Raw genomic sequence first — 14942 nt, 5'->3', positions numbered from 1 at the left:
CCAACACCAACTATTTCAAACCTAATACTTTTTTTGTAAGCAAAGAAAAAATTCATTAACAGATATCTAACAAAAGGGACCATAACCCAATTAAATAGTTTGTATACCAAAAAATCCAAAGGAAACAAAAAAAAAAACACCATATCCCCTCAAAGAGTGCTAGGGGCAACAAAAGTAAACACTTGAGCCCCTCCCTCAACAATGAAAGATATCAAGAATGTAGCTAAGTTACAATCAGAGACAATTTCAAACTAAACGTACAAGAAATTTTACGAAGTTCAAAGTACCAATTCCCAGCTCCCCACTCCCACAAATTTCTTCTCTCCTGCCCTCCAGACAAGCCATGTCAAACACAAAGGCATCCCCCAAAACCATTTTTCCTTTCTTCCCTAAGAAACTCCTGTCAATCTAGTAAAGCTCCTTAACCAAACAAGTACGCATCCAAAGAATCCAAAACAAAGAAGAGATTGAACACCACAAATCATGGGCCAACCTAAAAGGACTAAGAATAGGATTTGTGAAACTCTAATGCTCTCTCTTGCAACCTCATAAGAATCAAATATTCTTCTTACTCAAATTGAAAAAGATTTCAAAATGATGGGATAAAGCTATTTCATTAAATAGATGAATTATTAAAAGCATGGAGAAGAGAAAAAAGCATTCTTTTTTCTTTCCTTTTTTTTTTTTTTTTTTGATAGGCAAAGACACAGAAAAATGTATTAATAAAAACAGGACGCCCAACAGCTAACCCAAAGCATATAGGAGGTATACAATAGGCGCCTATAGGCAAAAAACAAAGGAAAGGGGGTACAAAAAACTCACCTGCCCTCATCTATAGCCCAACCATTCAAAAAAGTTAATTAAAGAATTAGGCCCTTCATCTATGCACAACTTAGACCAAGACCACAAATTACAAACAAAAGAATATTTCATCCTTTGGATTGAAAGATCCTCATCTTCAAAAGCAACCCCATTTCTTTCCTTCCAAACTATCCAAAAAAAACACAAGGGGGCTGCTCTCCAAACCTTTACTCGCTTCCTGCCCACAAACAAACCATGCCACCCAAGAAGGACCTCTTTCACTAACGATGGGAGAACCCACAGCACACCAGAAAGGCTAAATAACAACTCCCACAAAACCCTAGCCTTGGTGCAATGCTTTAGACGATGATCAATAGACTCTTCAGCAGTACAACAAAGGTATCATTTGTTCTGAAGAGACCAGTCCCTCTTCTTTAGTTGCTCCAATGTTAGAGCTTTACCCCAAGAGGCTTCCCGAGCAAAAAAAACCAACCTCAGTAGGAACACATGGGCTCCAAATAATGCTTTTCAGGAACGGGACTGTGTTGCTACCCTTCATAGCACTATAAAAGGATTAACATAATAATTACCATCCTTTGCCTCCTTCCACCGTATCCTATCCTCCAAATTAATAACCACCCTCTTCCCTTGCAAAGAGAATAGGAATCTCTCCACCATCTCCACATCGTTAAACGACCTAGAAAAGCATGGATTCTAGGCCCCATCCTCCCCCAAAGCATCCCAAACCTCTAGCACCCATGCCTCTTTAGAAGTGGCCAAAGCATACAAAAAAGGGAAAGAAAGACTTAAAGCCTCGTCTCCGCACCACCTATCCACCCAAAATCTTACTTTTCTTCCATCCCCTACAGAAAAGACGAATTTGTTTTTCATAAAAGGTCATTCCTTCCTAATTTCCTTCCAAAGCCCCACACCATACCCCTTCCTTACTTCTCAAGTACTCCACCCCTCTTCTTCTACCCCATACTTCCTACTACTAACTTGATTCCAAAGATTCCCCCTTTCTTCCACAAAGCGCCAACTCCATTTACCCAAGAGGGCTCTATTGAGTTTAAAAAGACATCTAACACCCAAGCCACCCTTTCTTTTATCTGAAAAAGGCATTCCTTAAGCCCCCATGGGCTTCCAAAGCAACAAAATGTCTAAAAGAGGAAGGGCCAATCCACACCCATACAACAAATTCATACAAAATCCTAGTAATCAAAATATCATTTGGGCCTCTTGAAACTTAAGAAGACAACATATCTTTAAAAAAATTCAATAAACACATACCAAAACCAGCATTACCATGCCCTCCCAAACTTGCATAATGAAAAGAATATGTGAATATCAAGATAGCAATTGACCTTTTCCTTTTATTTTATTCTACTCTTGTTAACAAGCCATCTAAACTAAGACTACATTTTATAATCCTGCTATACATAAAAAGCATGACAAGGATCAAATTTGACCCACAAAGAATGTGAGCAAGGTAAAAACAAGGAAAAAGGCGACTTAAAAGTGAAAATAAAAGAGATTGCAGGATTGTAGCTTCACTCTATTATAGCATATTGACTACAAAAATAAAAATAAAAAAGACAAAGGAAAGGAAAGAACACCAAAGAAACCAGATTTCTAACTCAAAAGACAATCAACAAAGTTGCCTAGGAAAATTTATCATTATGATTTTCGAAGGTTTTAGAAAAGTTATCTTCAAATTTATTTTTTTTTTTTTTTTATTGGAAATAGAAGTTAATTTTGAATAATGGATACCTTAATTACTTCAATAGCATGGTAAAACTTTGTAAAAAACAGACGCCTTGTACACATGACTTCACAATGGCCAAATTTAGGCAGACATGAAATGAACAGAAATTTTTTAGGACAGTTGTAACCTTGAAAATGACAAACAGCATGATTTTTTTCATGTTGACTTAAAAAACTTCACACATTCAGCTAAGCAGATGGACTAATACAAAGAAAGGGACAGCAAAACATACCGCTGCAACAATTTCATAAAGAGGAGAAATAATTTGATCAAGGAATGAGACACCATTTTCTGATTTGCAGCTATTGGCTGGTTGGGCAGTGGCAATCTGCTGCCGTAACATTTCATCCAACTCCCGTACCATCTGTACATGAAATTTAGTGCTTAAAAGAATAAATGCCAAATGTGTTAAATGGAAAAGTATAACAAAGAAAGGCCAAAACCCTAGGCATTATCTGATAAAATAAACAAAAGAAATATTAAAAAGAGAATTTATGCAGTAATTCCACTACCAACACAGCTGAACAAAGATTAGATGGCTGAAATACACATCAAATGATTCAGCTACAGAATTTGCCCAAATTAAGAAGGCAAGAGCGAATTTTTAAAGGAAATATTATATTTAAATGTTTTACCAAACCATGTTACCAGGAAATAACAGTTTGAAGAAGAAACAAACACATCATTGGCAAAACGCTAAATAGACGACAGAAGAACATTCCATGACATAGAAGTGTACAGGTGTTCATTTAACAATCCACAAAAAGAAATTTCCCTTGCAAAAGTAAATAAATAAACCAAACTAAGACAATTTTCATATTAATAGAAAACGGGGGGTTCAATTTTACTGACTTATCAACTTCACTGCACATCTTGGACAAGCACTAGATACAAAGAAGTCTATATTAAACTTTGAGACTAAAACAGATAAAAGTCAAGAGAGGTATGTGAACCAGGCCATGCATGTTAATAAACAAAGTGATGGGGAAAAGCCTTTCAAAGTGTATTCAAGAAAAGAAAGGAAAGGCATAAATAAACTTTAAATAGGATTAGCCTTAGTTGGAACTAATTTGTTGGGTCAAATTAGGAGTAGGTAATTAGGTTATAGGATAAATAGAATTAGAGTCATAATACATTATTAAAATCCTTATAGAATTTGGATTTCATAGAGAAACCTATAAATAAGGCTAACTAATGTAAATCAAAAGTATTGATGATTAATAATATGTTGTTTTCTCACATACTTTTCAATTCTCAATGGTGAGACTCCATTAATTTTTTTCATGGCGAGACTCCTAGAAGACCTTAGTGCAAATCAATCCCTTCTTCTCCTTATCTTCTTTCTCTATATTTTAGTTTATTTTATTTCGCTGCCACAAACTTTATCCCCATTCCTCTCATTAAACTTTAAAAGATAAAAACCCTAGCCCATCCATTTGATTGTGGGCAACCATCATACGGTTGTCCTCCATCATAAAGACTAATTGCCAAGGGCAGCAAGAAACATTATAGACAATTTGCTAATCATGAAGTCCACCAAGGTTGACCTACATGATGAAAAAGGTAGCACAAGCATTCTGGGAGAAATCGAATGTTCGCAGCTTCACCCCATATCAGAAAGTTTAGAGACACAAACAGTAACATCTTTTCCCGATTGACATCTTGTGGACTGCAAAATAAACAAAACTAGCTATCAATATTCCATTACTCCGTAATCAGCACAGGCTAAATAAGGAAAAATCAGACTAAGACAGGTTTTTTTATAGGTAGATAATATCAAAGTTCAGGAATTCATACTTGCTGAATGCTGGCTGAATGCACAAGTAGGTGCACCAGTTAATGTAGTTTCCAAGGGACTTCATGAATACATTCCGCACAGCAGCCTCGTCCAATATCTGAAGCAAAATCAAGGCACAATATATTAATTTAAGAATGAAACGTATCATTAGAGTATTTCCCAAAGCCTCAATCTAATGTTTTTTCGATGAGAAACAACAGTATAGTATATTGAAGTGAGTAAAATAAGTACAAAGAAGGATGAGAGATCCTACAAAAAGTACACAAAAAGAATGCAAGAACCTCCAAGTTGAAGAATCTATACAATTATGAGGTTCCACAACCTAAGGCCCATGTGGGAATATACAAAAATAATCTATCCTTGCTATCTCACTCCCTTGGAGTTACACACCAACATCCAATCAAGTTGGATCAAATTAAGGGGAACACCCTTAAAAGTTGTGGAGCAAGATGCTTAAAAGGAGGCTAGGAAAAAGATCATGTCCCAAAGACCCTCTGAGGATCTCGACTTATCTTAAAAAATCCTAGCATTTCTCTCCCACTACACTACCCATATTAGAGCAAGAAAAACAAGCTTCCAAAGCACCTTGCCTCTACTGGTGTTTCCCAATCCTCTATATGAAATACTCATCATGTCGCATAAACTCCTAGGAGGAACCCAATCCATATGAACCAAGCTAAATAGTCTATGCCATAGCCCCAAACTCAATGGGCAATGTAAAAAAGATGTGATCTACCATTTCGCCACTCTCCATACACAATAGACAAACATCAAGACTGAGGGCTTTGTAGGATCTTCTCAGTTGAATCATGTCATTGGTGTTTGCCTTCTTGAGTGCCACTAACCAAGCAAAAGATTTTACCTTAAATGGGGTTTGCGATTTCCATACAAAATCAACATGGAATGATGAAGTTGGATCAATATAATTGATCAAGACTAAAAAGAACGATTTTACAGTGAACAAACCTAAAGAAGATAGGGACCAGGCTCTCGAATCATGACCAAAAGGAGATAAGTACAAGTGTGAGAGAGAGGACATGAGTCTTTCAAGATCTTCAATCTCAAGATCTGAAATATTGCAGCAGAATTTTAGATACCAAGAGAAATGATGAGTGGACCTAAGAACTGATGAGATAGTGAGGATATTAACTATGGCAATTCTGAATAGACCTAGGAATTGAGAGCATAAAGGTTGATCCCCTCACCACATATCTTCCACAAACCGAATTTTTGTCCCAATCTCCCACTACCAGCCGAGTGTATCTTGAAAAATCTAGAAACACCTGTGCAATGGTCTTCCAAGGACAGCAATGTGGCCACCTAATTATAGTGTTGGCACCACACTAAATCCGCATCAACAATCATGAAGCCTCCACAAGCATCTCCAAGTTGTTTAAACATTTCCTTACCCAATAAATGTAGTGGCAAACCTACCTCTTTGACCCATAAATCTTTTGCAGAAACTCCTTCCCTCAAGCAATCAGCATCTAGCCTCTACCAATCCATCGGTAACCTCTTTCCTTCGAACCTTCTCATTCTTGAATTCCATACCCTTTTAGCTCATAAAAGTTCTCAAACTCAAAAAAAGATGAAGGGGCTTCCCATCAAAGACAAATGGAGATTTCCCTTCAGCCTCCAATTGTATCTTGCCCAAATTTTCAGAGGATCCAAATCTTATGTCAAACCAAAAAAATCACCCCATCTACCTATAATACTTCTCTCTAAAAGCACCGTCAATATTGTCATCTAAGTCAAGCACCATTAATGTTGTCATATTCAACAATGGAAACCATTCATTTTCCTTTGATTTCATCTCTACAAGCTCAACTAACTTGTACGACAAGGATTTCTAGATCAAGCGTGCCCAATAATCAATTACACTTCCAGCATTCAATGGAATAGCATGGAAGTTAGACTTCCTTCAGTAGGCTAAATTTCATGTTTACATACATGAAACTACCTCACTGCACTTCCTCTCTTTCTAACTAAACCTTACATTATGGTATCACTCAAACTCCCCTCACATCTTTACATGTTACAAAATTCATTCCAAGTACTAAGCCTTATCAACTGATTATATTACTAAAAATTGAATGTACAGAGAAAATTTTGGCTTGCATAATATTTTCACAAAAGACTCAAATCCATTAGCCTTGACATTTAGGAGGAAATCCATCTCCCTACATCTCTTTATGACAGCTAAAGTACTAACAAGCAAGAAAAGACCTTATGGATAGGGCACTAGCGATGATACAAAAACTACTAGATAATTTAAAAGGATGCAGGAACATTAGAGTGAGGTAAAAAGCACCACCATAAGAAGGAAAATAAGAGAATCTATCTAGAAATATAAAAAGGCTCTCAAAAACATTTCATCATCAGTCAAATGAGCAGCATCTTCCATTCCATGTGTCATAAAAAGGACTTGTGGACCAATATAGATTATCCCCAGCTAATATGATAATTAACCAAAACAACACATTAAGTTTGAATACAATCAATTAATTATGAGGTCACAAAAGAAAGAGACATACCGGTTCAGTTTCTTCAAGAATACGAAGTTGTGACTGTTCATTTGCAAGAAGATGAACAACATGTTCACGCTGGTTACAAACATTGTCTTTCTGCCAACAGCAACGAAGTTTTAGCATTAGAACGTAAGAAACACAACAAAGCTTGAAGAAATCTATAGACATTAAAGAAATTAGCATCAAACCACATGATCAATCGATAGAGCAATTGTAAAAATTAATTTTGTCTAGAAATTAAATATAGACATAATTATGTATTAGGTCAATGAGTAAACTTCTCTATTGGCATCTCCAATATATATGAGTGGTGTTCATATACTATCCCAAGTCTTACTCCAAAAATTCTTTTTTAAGTACTTCATAGGAAAAGACTACTTGTTAAAAACTTATGATACACGATACAATACAACGATACAATACGATACATTTTTTATGGAAATCGATACGTATCGCAATCCATTTCTAATTTTAAAGCGTATCTTACAATACACATATGATATACGATATGATACATGATATTAGATACAACAATACTTACATCTTAAACTATTTTCTATTATTATTAAAAAAATATAAATTAAATTTTTTATTAAAAGATTTTTATATTAATTGTTTAAAATATATTAAAGGATTAAAATTGATCATAAAAAGGAGAAATAGGTACAACAATCATATATGAAAAACTGCATTCTTGTTGTCAGATATTATATTAGAAGCCAAGTAACTTTATTTTCATAATGAATATTGCAAAATTTTCATTTGAATGGTTTGAATGTTAACAATGAAAATGAGAGTGATTAATGAATAAAAAATTTTACTTAATATATTAAGTTTTTTTTATTTCTTTTTTGGTGGAGTGATGACAAACCTAAAAAAGCTAGAGTTTTGAAGATGACACATAAAGACGCATATATATATATATATAACAACACAATAAGTACATATGCCTTATTAGAATTTGGAACTAAAAATCATAGCTAAAAATTCAAGAAGTTTATTTTTGTGGGTCATGTCATGAACCTATATATTAAAGTTATATTTTGTTAATTTGAACTTCTTAAAATTTTAAAATTCAATGTTTTCATATGATATGATATACTTTAACTCTTTAAATCCTACCATCTTCCATAAAATTGGATAAATATTACTCTACACTCCATACAATCAATGAATACTCACCCATTTACATTTTTTTTTTCTATTTATTTTTCACTATATAAAAAACTTACAATACACAATACAATACATGATACAAAAAAATAGAAAAACGTACAAGTTATGTTTTACAAGTTAACAATTATAGGAAAATAGTAAACGAAGGAACAGGGATGAATGGGTGGCATGCATTCTTCTTTCTTGTTTGCTTTTCAATGATCCTTACAAGATAATTTGTATGCTTGGGTTATGTCTCATCTTCTTAAGTGCTTGTTTAATGTTTTTTCTTTTGCTTTTCCTTCGATCTTAAAGCCCAATCATGAAGTTTTAGAATGTTTTCACCAAAGATGTACAAATAAATAATGTGGTCCTCGGTGCTAATGAATAATGAATCATTGATTATAAACTTTAGAACTCTAAGGCTCGTTTCATTTGCAAGTTAGGCATTAAGAAAGCCAAAGACCATGAAAATTAGGATTTCTCAATTATTGCATTGAATAGAATAGGATTATGAATTGATAAATTGCTTGGTGAAAATTATATACCTTAACTATGAGGTTTAATTCATGTTAATGGTACTCCCAAAAATTTTCTCCCAAAGTTCTAGTGTGTTAAGGCAAGGAGATGTAGTGTCCCCATATCTTTGCATCTTGCTTATTGAGGTTCTAAGTGGCTTCATATCTAGAACAGCACATAGGATCTTCATCATGGTTTCATCAACAAATGTTTGTTGTAGAAAGAATGAGCAAAAACCCTAGAATCAAAGATTCTATCTAATGTTTTCACAATTAGGACTTGGAGCTTGCAGTTGATTTGTTGGCTTACATTGATATGTTTATCATAAAAAAGGATAAATATGACAAGTTGTTATAATTATTTCTAGCATCCTAGGTGTAAAGATTTTCTAAGACAAGAAAAACCAAAGGAGGGAGATGGAGTCTTGCTTCTTCCGCATTGACTCCAATTCCTTTGAGGTGAGGATTGTCTAATCAAAGGGTAGGGGTGAGGTGCAGATAGTGGAGAAAGGTAAAGGCTTCCGTAGATGGATCAAGGCAAGTAGAGGGGTAGTGGTGTGGTTTCTGAAGTCGATTGAAGCATGATGCAAATGGAGAGGGAAGAAACTATTCAAGGGAGATGTGAATGATCGAGGTAGGAGGTTTAGAATAGAAATGCATCAAAATGATGTTGGACGTTAACTCTTGCTTTCGGTCCTTTCAGAAAATGATAGGAGATATTTCATTTTTTTTTTTTTTTTTTTTGATGAATAAAGAGAAATATATTAATAAAAAGAGGCACTTCAAGGAAGCACCCCCAACGTATACAGGAGGTATACAAAATAGAGGGAAAGAACCTTTACCCATTGCCTAACCAATCAACAAAATCTACAACGGAAGTGAGACCAGAAACAAAAAACCCCCTAGTCCACGCCCATAGATTACAAAGTAAAACCGATTTACACCCCTGAATCGAATGCTCTACATTTTCAAGAGCTCTACTGTTTCTTTCCTTCCAAACAATCCAAAAAAGGCACAAGAGAGCTGAAAGCCATACTTTCTTCCTTTCCTTTCCCACACAAGGCCCTAACCACCCCAATAACACCTCTCCTATTGAAGAGGGGAGCACCCATGAAACTCCAAAGAGGGAGAAAAGTAAGCTCCATAAATACCAGAGGGGTTTGACCTCTTGGGTTGGGACTTATTCAGAAGCAAGTTGAAGGAGTTAGCTAGAGTTGGTGATGGCTCTAAGCATGGAGCAGAGGACTCTGGCACCTATGGTGGAGGGAATGATACTTCTCTTGTAAGGCCCGGTTTAAGCTATGTAGATGCATTCAAGAGGAAGGCTAAAGGAAGAAGTGAGGAAGTTTGGGTTGAAGTAGGGAACGAGGCTTACACTTCCAAACTGAAAGATCTCAGACGCTGTTTGGTGGGAAGATGGAATGCCGAGAATGAGGCAGCTCCCGACTTAAGGGTGGTGGAGATTTGGGCAAACACCCATTGGAGTTTCAGTGGTCAAGTGAGTGTAGCCTCCTTAAGTGATTCCTTGTTTCTTTTTGAATTTTCTAAAGTGAGAGATGCTCAAAAAGTGCTGGAGGAGGGGAGCCGATGCCTCAATGGTGTCCGATTATCTCTAGACTGGTAGGCTCCAACTGTGGGGTGCTCTAGGAGGGAATTCCAGAGGGATGTATCCTGGGTGAGAATCCCAGGGTTGCCGCTTCAGTTCTGGAGCATGGAGTTCTTTAAAAGGGTGATGCTTGTGGGGGCTTTGTAGATGTGGATGAGGAGACCAAAAAAGCTAGTTATAGGAAGGGGGCTAGAATCCTTGTTAAGAACAATGGAAAGGAGGTGCCTGGAAGTTTAGAGGTAATAGCGGGGTTTGCTTCATTCTCTATCCCGTTATGGTGGGAGGACTCGGTGTGGTTCTCGGCTCTTCAGGTGGCGAATAGTTTAAAGATTCAAAGGGAAGATGAACCAGAGAACAGGGCCTCCCTTCAGCAGGAGGAAGGGGGGTGTGAGTCACGCAAGATGATATGTGTTATGGAGAAGGAAACTCTGGTGCAGCTATAGGTGATGGAGTATTTGGATGGGAGCTCCGGATTCCCGAGGAAAAGGCTAGGATAGTAGGCTATGAAGACCCTGCTTCTATGCAAGAGGCTGCTGGGTTGGTGGAGGAGACGAGTGACACGACAGGGAGTGGGTCGGCAGCAGGAGTCAGGAGGGACGGAAAGCTGATTTTTTGCGGTGGAAGGAGACCTGTGGAAGGGCTGGGCGGGGAAATTTCTAAGTGGGCCGAGCTGGGAGGGTCGTCTGGCAGTGGGAAGCCCAGTCTCCATCGGGCCAAGATCCCTTTTAAAAGACCAGGCTTGGGCTTATATAAAAAGAAAGGGAAATGGGTTGTGATTGTCAGGCCCAATAACTTAGAAGGGATTAAAAAGGGGCTAACCCAAGAATCAATCCAAGACTCAATCCTAGGGCTCCCTGCCTCTAAGTCGGGGGAGCTCAAGACGGAGTCACAAACGCCAAGTTTTGCTGGGGAGAGCTCAGGGAAGAAGGCGACCCCGCTGGACCAAGGCAGCAGGGAATCGCCTCTGAAAAATCATTCGCCAGGTATGTTCCCTAGATCGACTTTGGGGGGTGTCCGGGGAGTTTTCTAGCTTTTCTTCTCCTTCTACTTCGGGACTAGGGGACTCTGTGGAGTATCCGTTGGCATGGCAATCTGAGGAGATGTGTGATGAACCTCTGGAGACTGAGGTGCCGCTAAGGGTGATCCTCAAGGATGGTCGATCCTTCACCCTGCCAAAGAGGGTAACCCCTAAGTCTCGGGGTAAGGAGCTTCAGATGCCACCTCTTCACATAACTGTAGCAGAAGAAGGGGAAAAGGTCAAATCCCCGTAGGTAAATAAGAAATTCCTAGGATTTTGTAAGACGGTGGGGGTCTCGATTGAAGGCTTTGAAGAGGACATTTTGAGAATCCTTAAGGAGATTGAGAATAGAAGAGGTGTTATCAGGAAGCCTAATGATAGCAAGAGAAGAACATTGTCGGCTTCAAGGAAGGAAAGGGAGCTGAAGAAGCTTGTCAGTACTTTTAACTATGATGGGCTGGCTGGAAGAGAGGCAGAGGAAGGGGAGTTGGGAAGGCAAATTACTGTGGTTCCTTATGAAGCTTAAAATAATGTCCTGGAACGTTAGAGGGTTGCATGACCCTGATAAAAGAATGGTTATTAAGTCGATGGTGAGAAGACACAAACCAGATTTGGTGTGTTTTCAGGAGACAAAAATGAAGGAAATGTCTGATAGGATTGTAAGAAGCTTGGGGATTGGTAAAAATTTGGGGTGGGTTTCCTTAGATGCAAGGGGCTCGGCAGGTGGGGTGCTAGTGATGTGGGATAAGAGAATCCTGGAAGTGTTGGAGGCTGAAGTGGGCTCTTTTTCTATTTCTTGCCGTTTTAAAAATTGCGAGGAGAGTTTTGTGTGGGTCTTCTTTGGTTTATATGGACCGTGTAACGGTAAGGAGAGGAGGGAGTTGTGGGAGGAGCTAGCCGCTGTCAAGGGGCTTTGAGGTGATCCGTGGTGTATAGCAGGGGATTTCAATGTAGTGAGGTTCCCAGTTGAAAAGAGTAATGGCAGACAGATGTCAACCACAATGAGGGATTTTTCAAGCTTTATAGAGGAGTTTGAATTAGTTGATCCTCCCTTGGGAGGTGGAACTTTCACTTGGAATGGAGGGGAAGGAGGATCCCTAAAGGCTTGGTTAGACCGCTTTCTATTTTCAGGAGATTGGGAGGAACGGGTGTCAGGGGCAATGCAAGTTCTTCTTCCAAGACCTGTTTTTGACCACTGGCCAATCTTGTTAGACTGTGGAGGGATGAGAATGGGTAAAAGCCCGTTTAGGTTTGAAAATATCTGGCTAAGGGTGGAAGGTTTCATGGACAAGTTTAAAGATTGGCGGCAGTCCTACAGTTTTAGGGGGAAACCTAGCTTTGTGCTTGCAAAGAAGCATCAGACTCTGAAATATGATTTGAAGAGGTGGAATAAAGAGGCCCTTGGCAATGTGACAATTAGGAAGGATGCTGCCTTGGAGAAGTTAAACTTTTGGGACAATTTAGAAAGGTTTGGTCCTTTTTCGGAGGAAGATAGGAATAGTCAGCGGATAGCTAGAGATGAATTCAGCCACTGTGCCATCCTTGAAGAAATTTCTTGGAGGCAGAAGTCTAAGGCTCTTTGGCTAAAGGAGGGAGATAGCAATACTAAGTTTTTTCACCATATGGCCAATGCAAGGAGGGGAAATTTTATCAGCAACCTGACAATTAAGGGTGTTCAGCTGAGTAAAGAAGAGGAGGAGCTTAGAGAAGGGATTGGGTCTTATTTTAAATCCTCGTTTGAGGAACCTCGGGTGAGAAGACCAGATGTGGAGTCAAGTCTGTTTAAAACTTTTGCTGCTTTGGATAATGAGTCTTTGGAGGGGCATTTTTCGGAAGAGGAGGTTTACAAAGCTATCTCGGAGTTGGGAGGAGATAAGGCTCTAGGGCCGGATGGTTTTACGTTGGCATTTTGGAAGTTTTGTTAGCCTATCGTTGGGGGGGAAGTGATGCAGGTCTTTGAGGAACTCCATGTGTAGAATACTATTTTTCGTAGCCATAATGCAACTTTTTTAGTGCTTATCCCGAAGAAAGAGGGAGCTAGTGATGTGCAGGATTTTAGACCCATTAGCCTATTGGAGAGTCTTTATAAAATTATTGCCAAAGTCCTAGCAAATAGGCTGAAAAGAGTGATGGGAAAACTAGTTTCGTACAGTCAGAACGCTTTTGTGGAAGGGAGGCAGATATTAGATGTGGTTTTGGTAGCTAATGAGGCGATAGACTCAAGGAAGCGAAGCGCCGATGCAAGTCTAATGTGCAAATTGGACATTGAAAAGGCTTATGATCACGTTAATTGGAGGTTCCTTCTCTCAGTCTTGGAGAAAATGGGGTTTGGGCCCAAGTGGCGTAGGTGGATATTTTTTTGCATATCAACTGTGAGAATGGCAGTTTTGGTGAATGGCACTCCCACAATTTTTTTCAACTTGTAGAGGCCTAAGGCAGGGAGACCCACTCTTACCTTATCTATTTGTGCTAATCATGGAAGCTTTTAGTAGCTTAATCTCAAAAGCTAAGGAGGAAGGTTTCATTAGAGGATTCAAGGTAATGGGGATAAAATGGAGAAGGGGCTTCGGTTTCCCATCTTTTGTTCACCGACGACACTCTTCTTTTTTGCGAGGATGATAGGAACCCGTTGGTTTTTTGGAAGTGGGTTGTTATTTGTTTTGAAGTAGTTTCAAGCCTAAAAATAAATTTGAAGAAAAGTGAAATTATCCCAGTTGGGGGAGTGGAGGATGTGGATAGAGCCGCTGCGGTTTTTAAGTGTGAAGTAGGGAATTTCCCTACTACTTATCTAGGCTTACCTCTTGGAGCCCCTCATAATTCATGTAGAGTTTGGGATGTGGTAGAGGAAAGATTCTAGAGAAAATTGGCTACATGGAAAAAACAATATCTTTCTAAGGGAGGTCGTCTTACCCTCATCAAGAGCACCCTCTCAAATCTCCCCATATATTTTATGTCACTTTTTGTAATCCCAAGGAAAGTGAGAATTAGATTGGAGAAAATTCAAAGGGAGTTCTTGTGGGGAGATGTGGAGGGGAGAAGAAGGATCCACTTGGTAAGATGGACGGCTATTTGCAAAGATAAGAAGTATGGAGGTTTGGGGTTAAGACACTTGAAGGAATTCAATCTGCTTTGCTTGGAAAATGGCTCTAGAGATTTTCTTTCGAAAGGGAGAGCTTTTGGAGGAAAGTCATTGTTGGTAAATTTGGGGAGGGGGAAGGGGGTTGGACCACTAGAGAGGTAAGGGAGTCCTATGAGATGAGCCTTTGGAAAGACATTAGAAAGGGATGGGAGGAGTTCTTCCTCAAAACTAGTATTCGTATTGGAAATGGTAGACGTAGCAGATTTTGGTGGGACTATTGGGTTGGAGATTCTAAGTTGAAGGAGCTCTTTCCTTTGCTCTTCAGAATTGCAACCCATAACTCTGCTATAGTGGCTGATCTTTGGGGGAGACAAGGAGGTGGTGGCGGGGGATGGGAGGTGCACTTTAGAAGACCCTTTCATGATTGGGAATTGGAGGAGGTGAATCGTTTTCTAATTCACATCTCTGCAGTAAAGGTTCAAGAAAGAGAGGATTCTCTAATTTGGAAGATTGAGAGGAAAGGAAAGTTCAGTGTTAAATCTTACTATCGATCTTTAAAAGTGGAGAACAGCCCCTTATTTCTAGCAAAGGAGGTATGGGGTTCGTGTGCCCCTTTAAGAACTCGTTTTTTTTGCTTGGGAAGCTGTTTGGGGTAAAATTTCTACTGTTGATAT

The 14942-nt window shown here is 38.7% G+C and overlaps 1 protein-coding gene across 4 annotated transcripts in view; it reads right to left on the bottom strand.

Moving 5' to 3' along the window:
* The window catches only part of LOC100232893 (callose synthase 9), a 115680-nt gene that overhangs the window by 76482 nt on the left and 24256 nt on the right, over positions 1-14942 (bottom strand). For all 4 annotated transcript variants that reach the window (XM_059737338.1, XM_059737335.1, XM_059737337.1 and 1 more), the window contains 4 exons: positions 6899-6988; positions 4364-4461; positions 4118-4235; positions 2799-2930 (listed from right to left, as the gene is read on the bottom strand). In XM_059737338.1, coding sequence (XP_059593321.1) covers positions 2799-2930; positions 4118-4235; positions 4364-4461; positions 6899-6988 — 438 coding nt within the window. The remainder of the gene's footprint in view (positions 1-2798; positions 2931-4117; positions 4236-4363; positions 4462-6898; positions 6989-14942) is intronic.

This window comes from Vitis vinifera, chromosome 6, assembly GCF_030704535.1.
Source record: "Vitis vinifera cultivar Pinot Noir 40024 chromosome 6, ASM3070453v1".
NCBI classification, from domain to species: domain Eukaryota; kingdom Viridiplantae; phylum Streptophyta; class Magnoliopsida; order Vitales; family Vitaceae; genus Vitis; species Vitis vinifera.
This window is presented reverse-complemented; position numbering and strand designations above follow the sequence as displayed.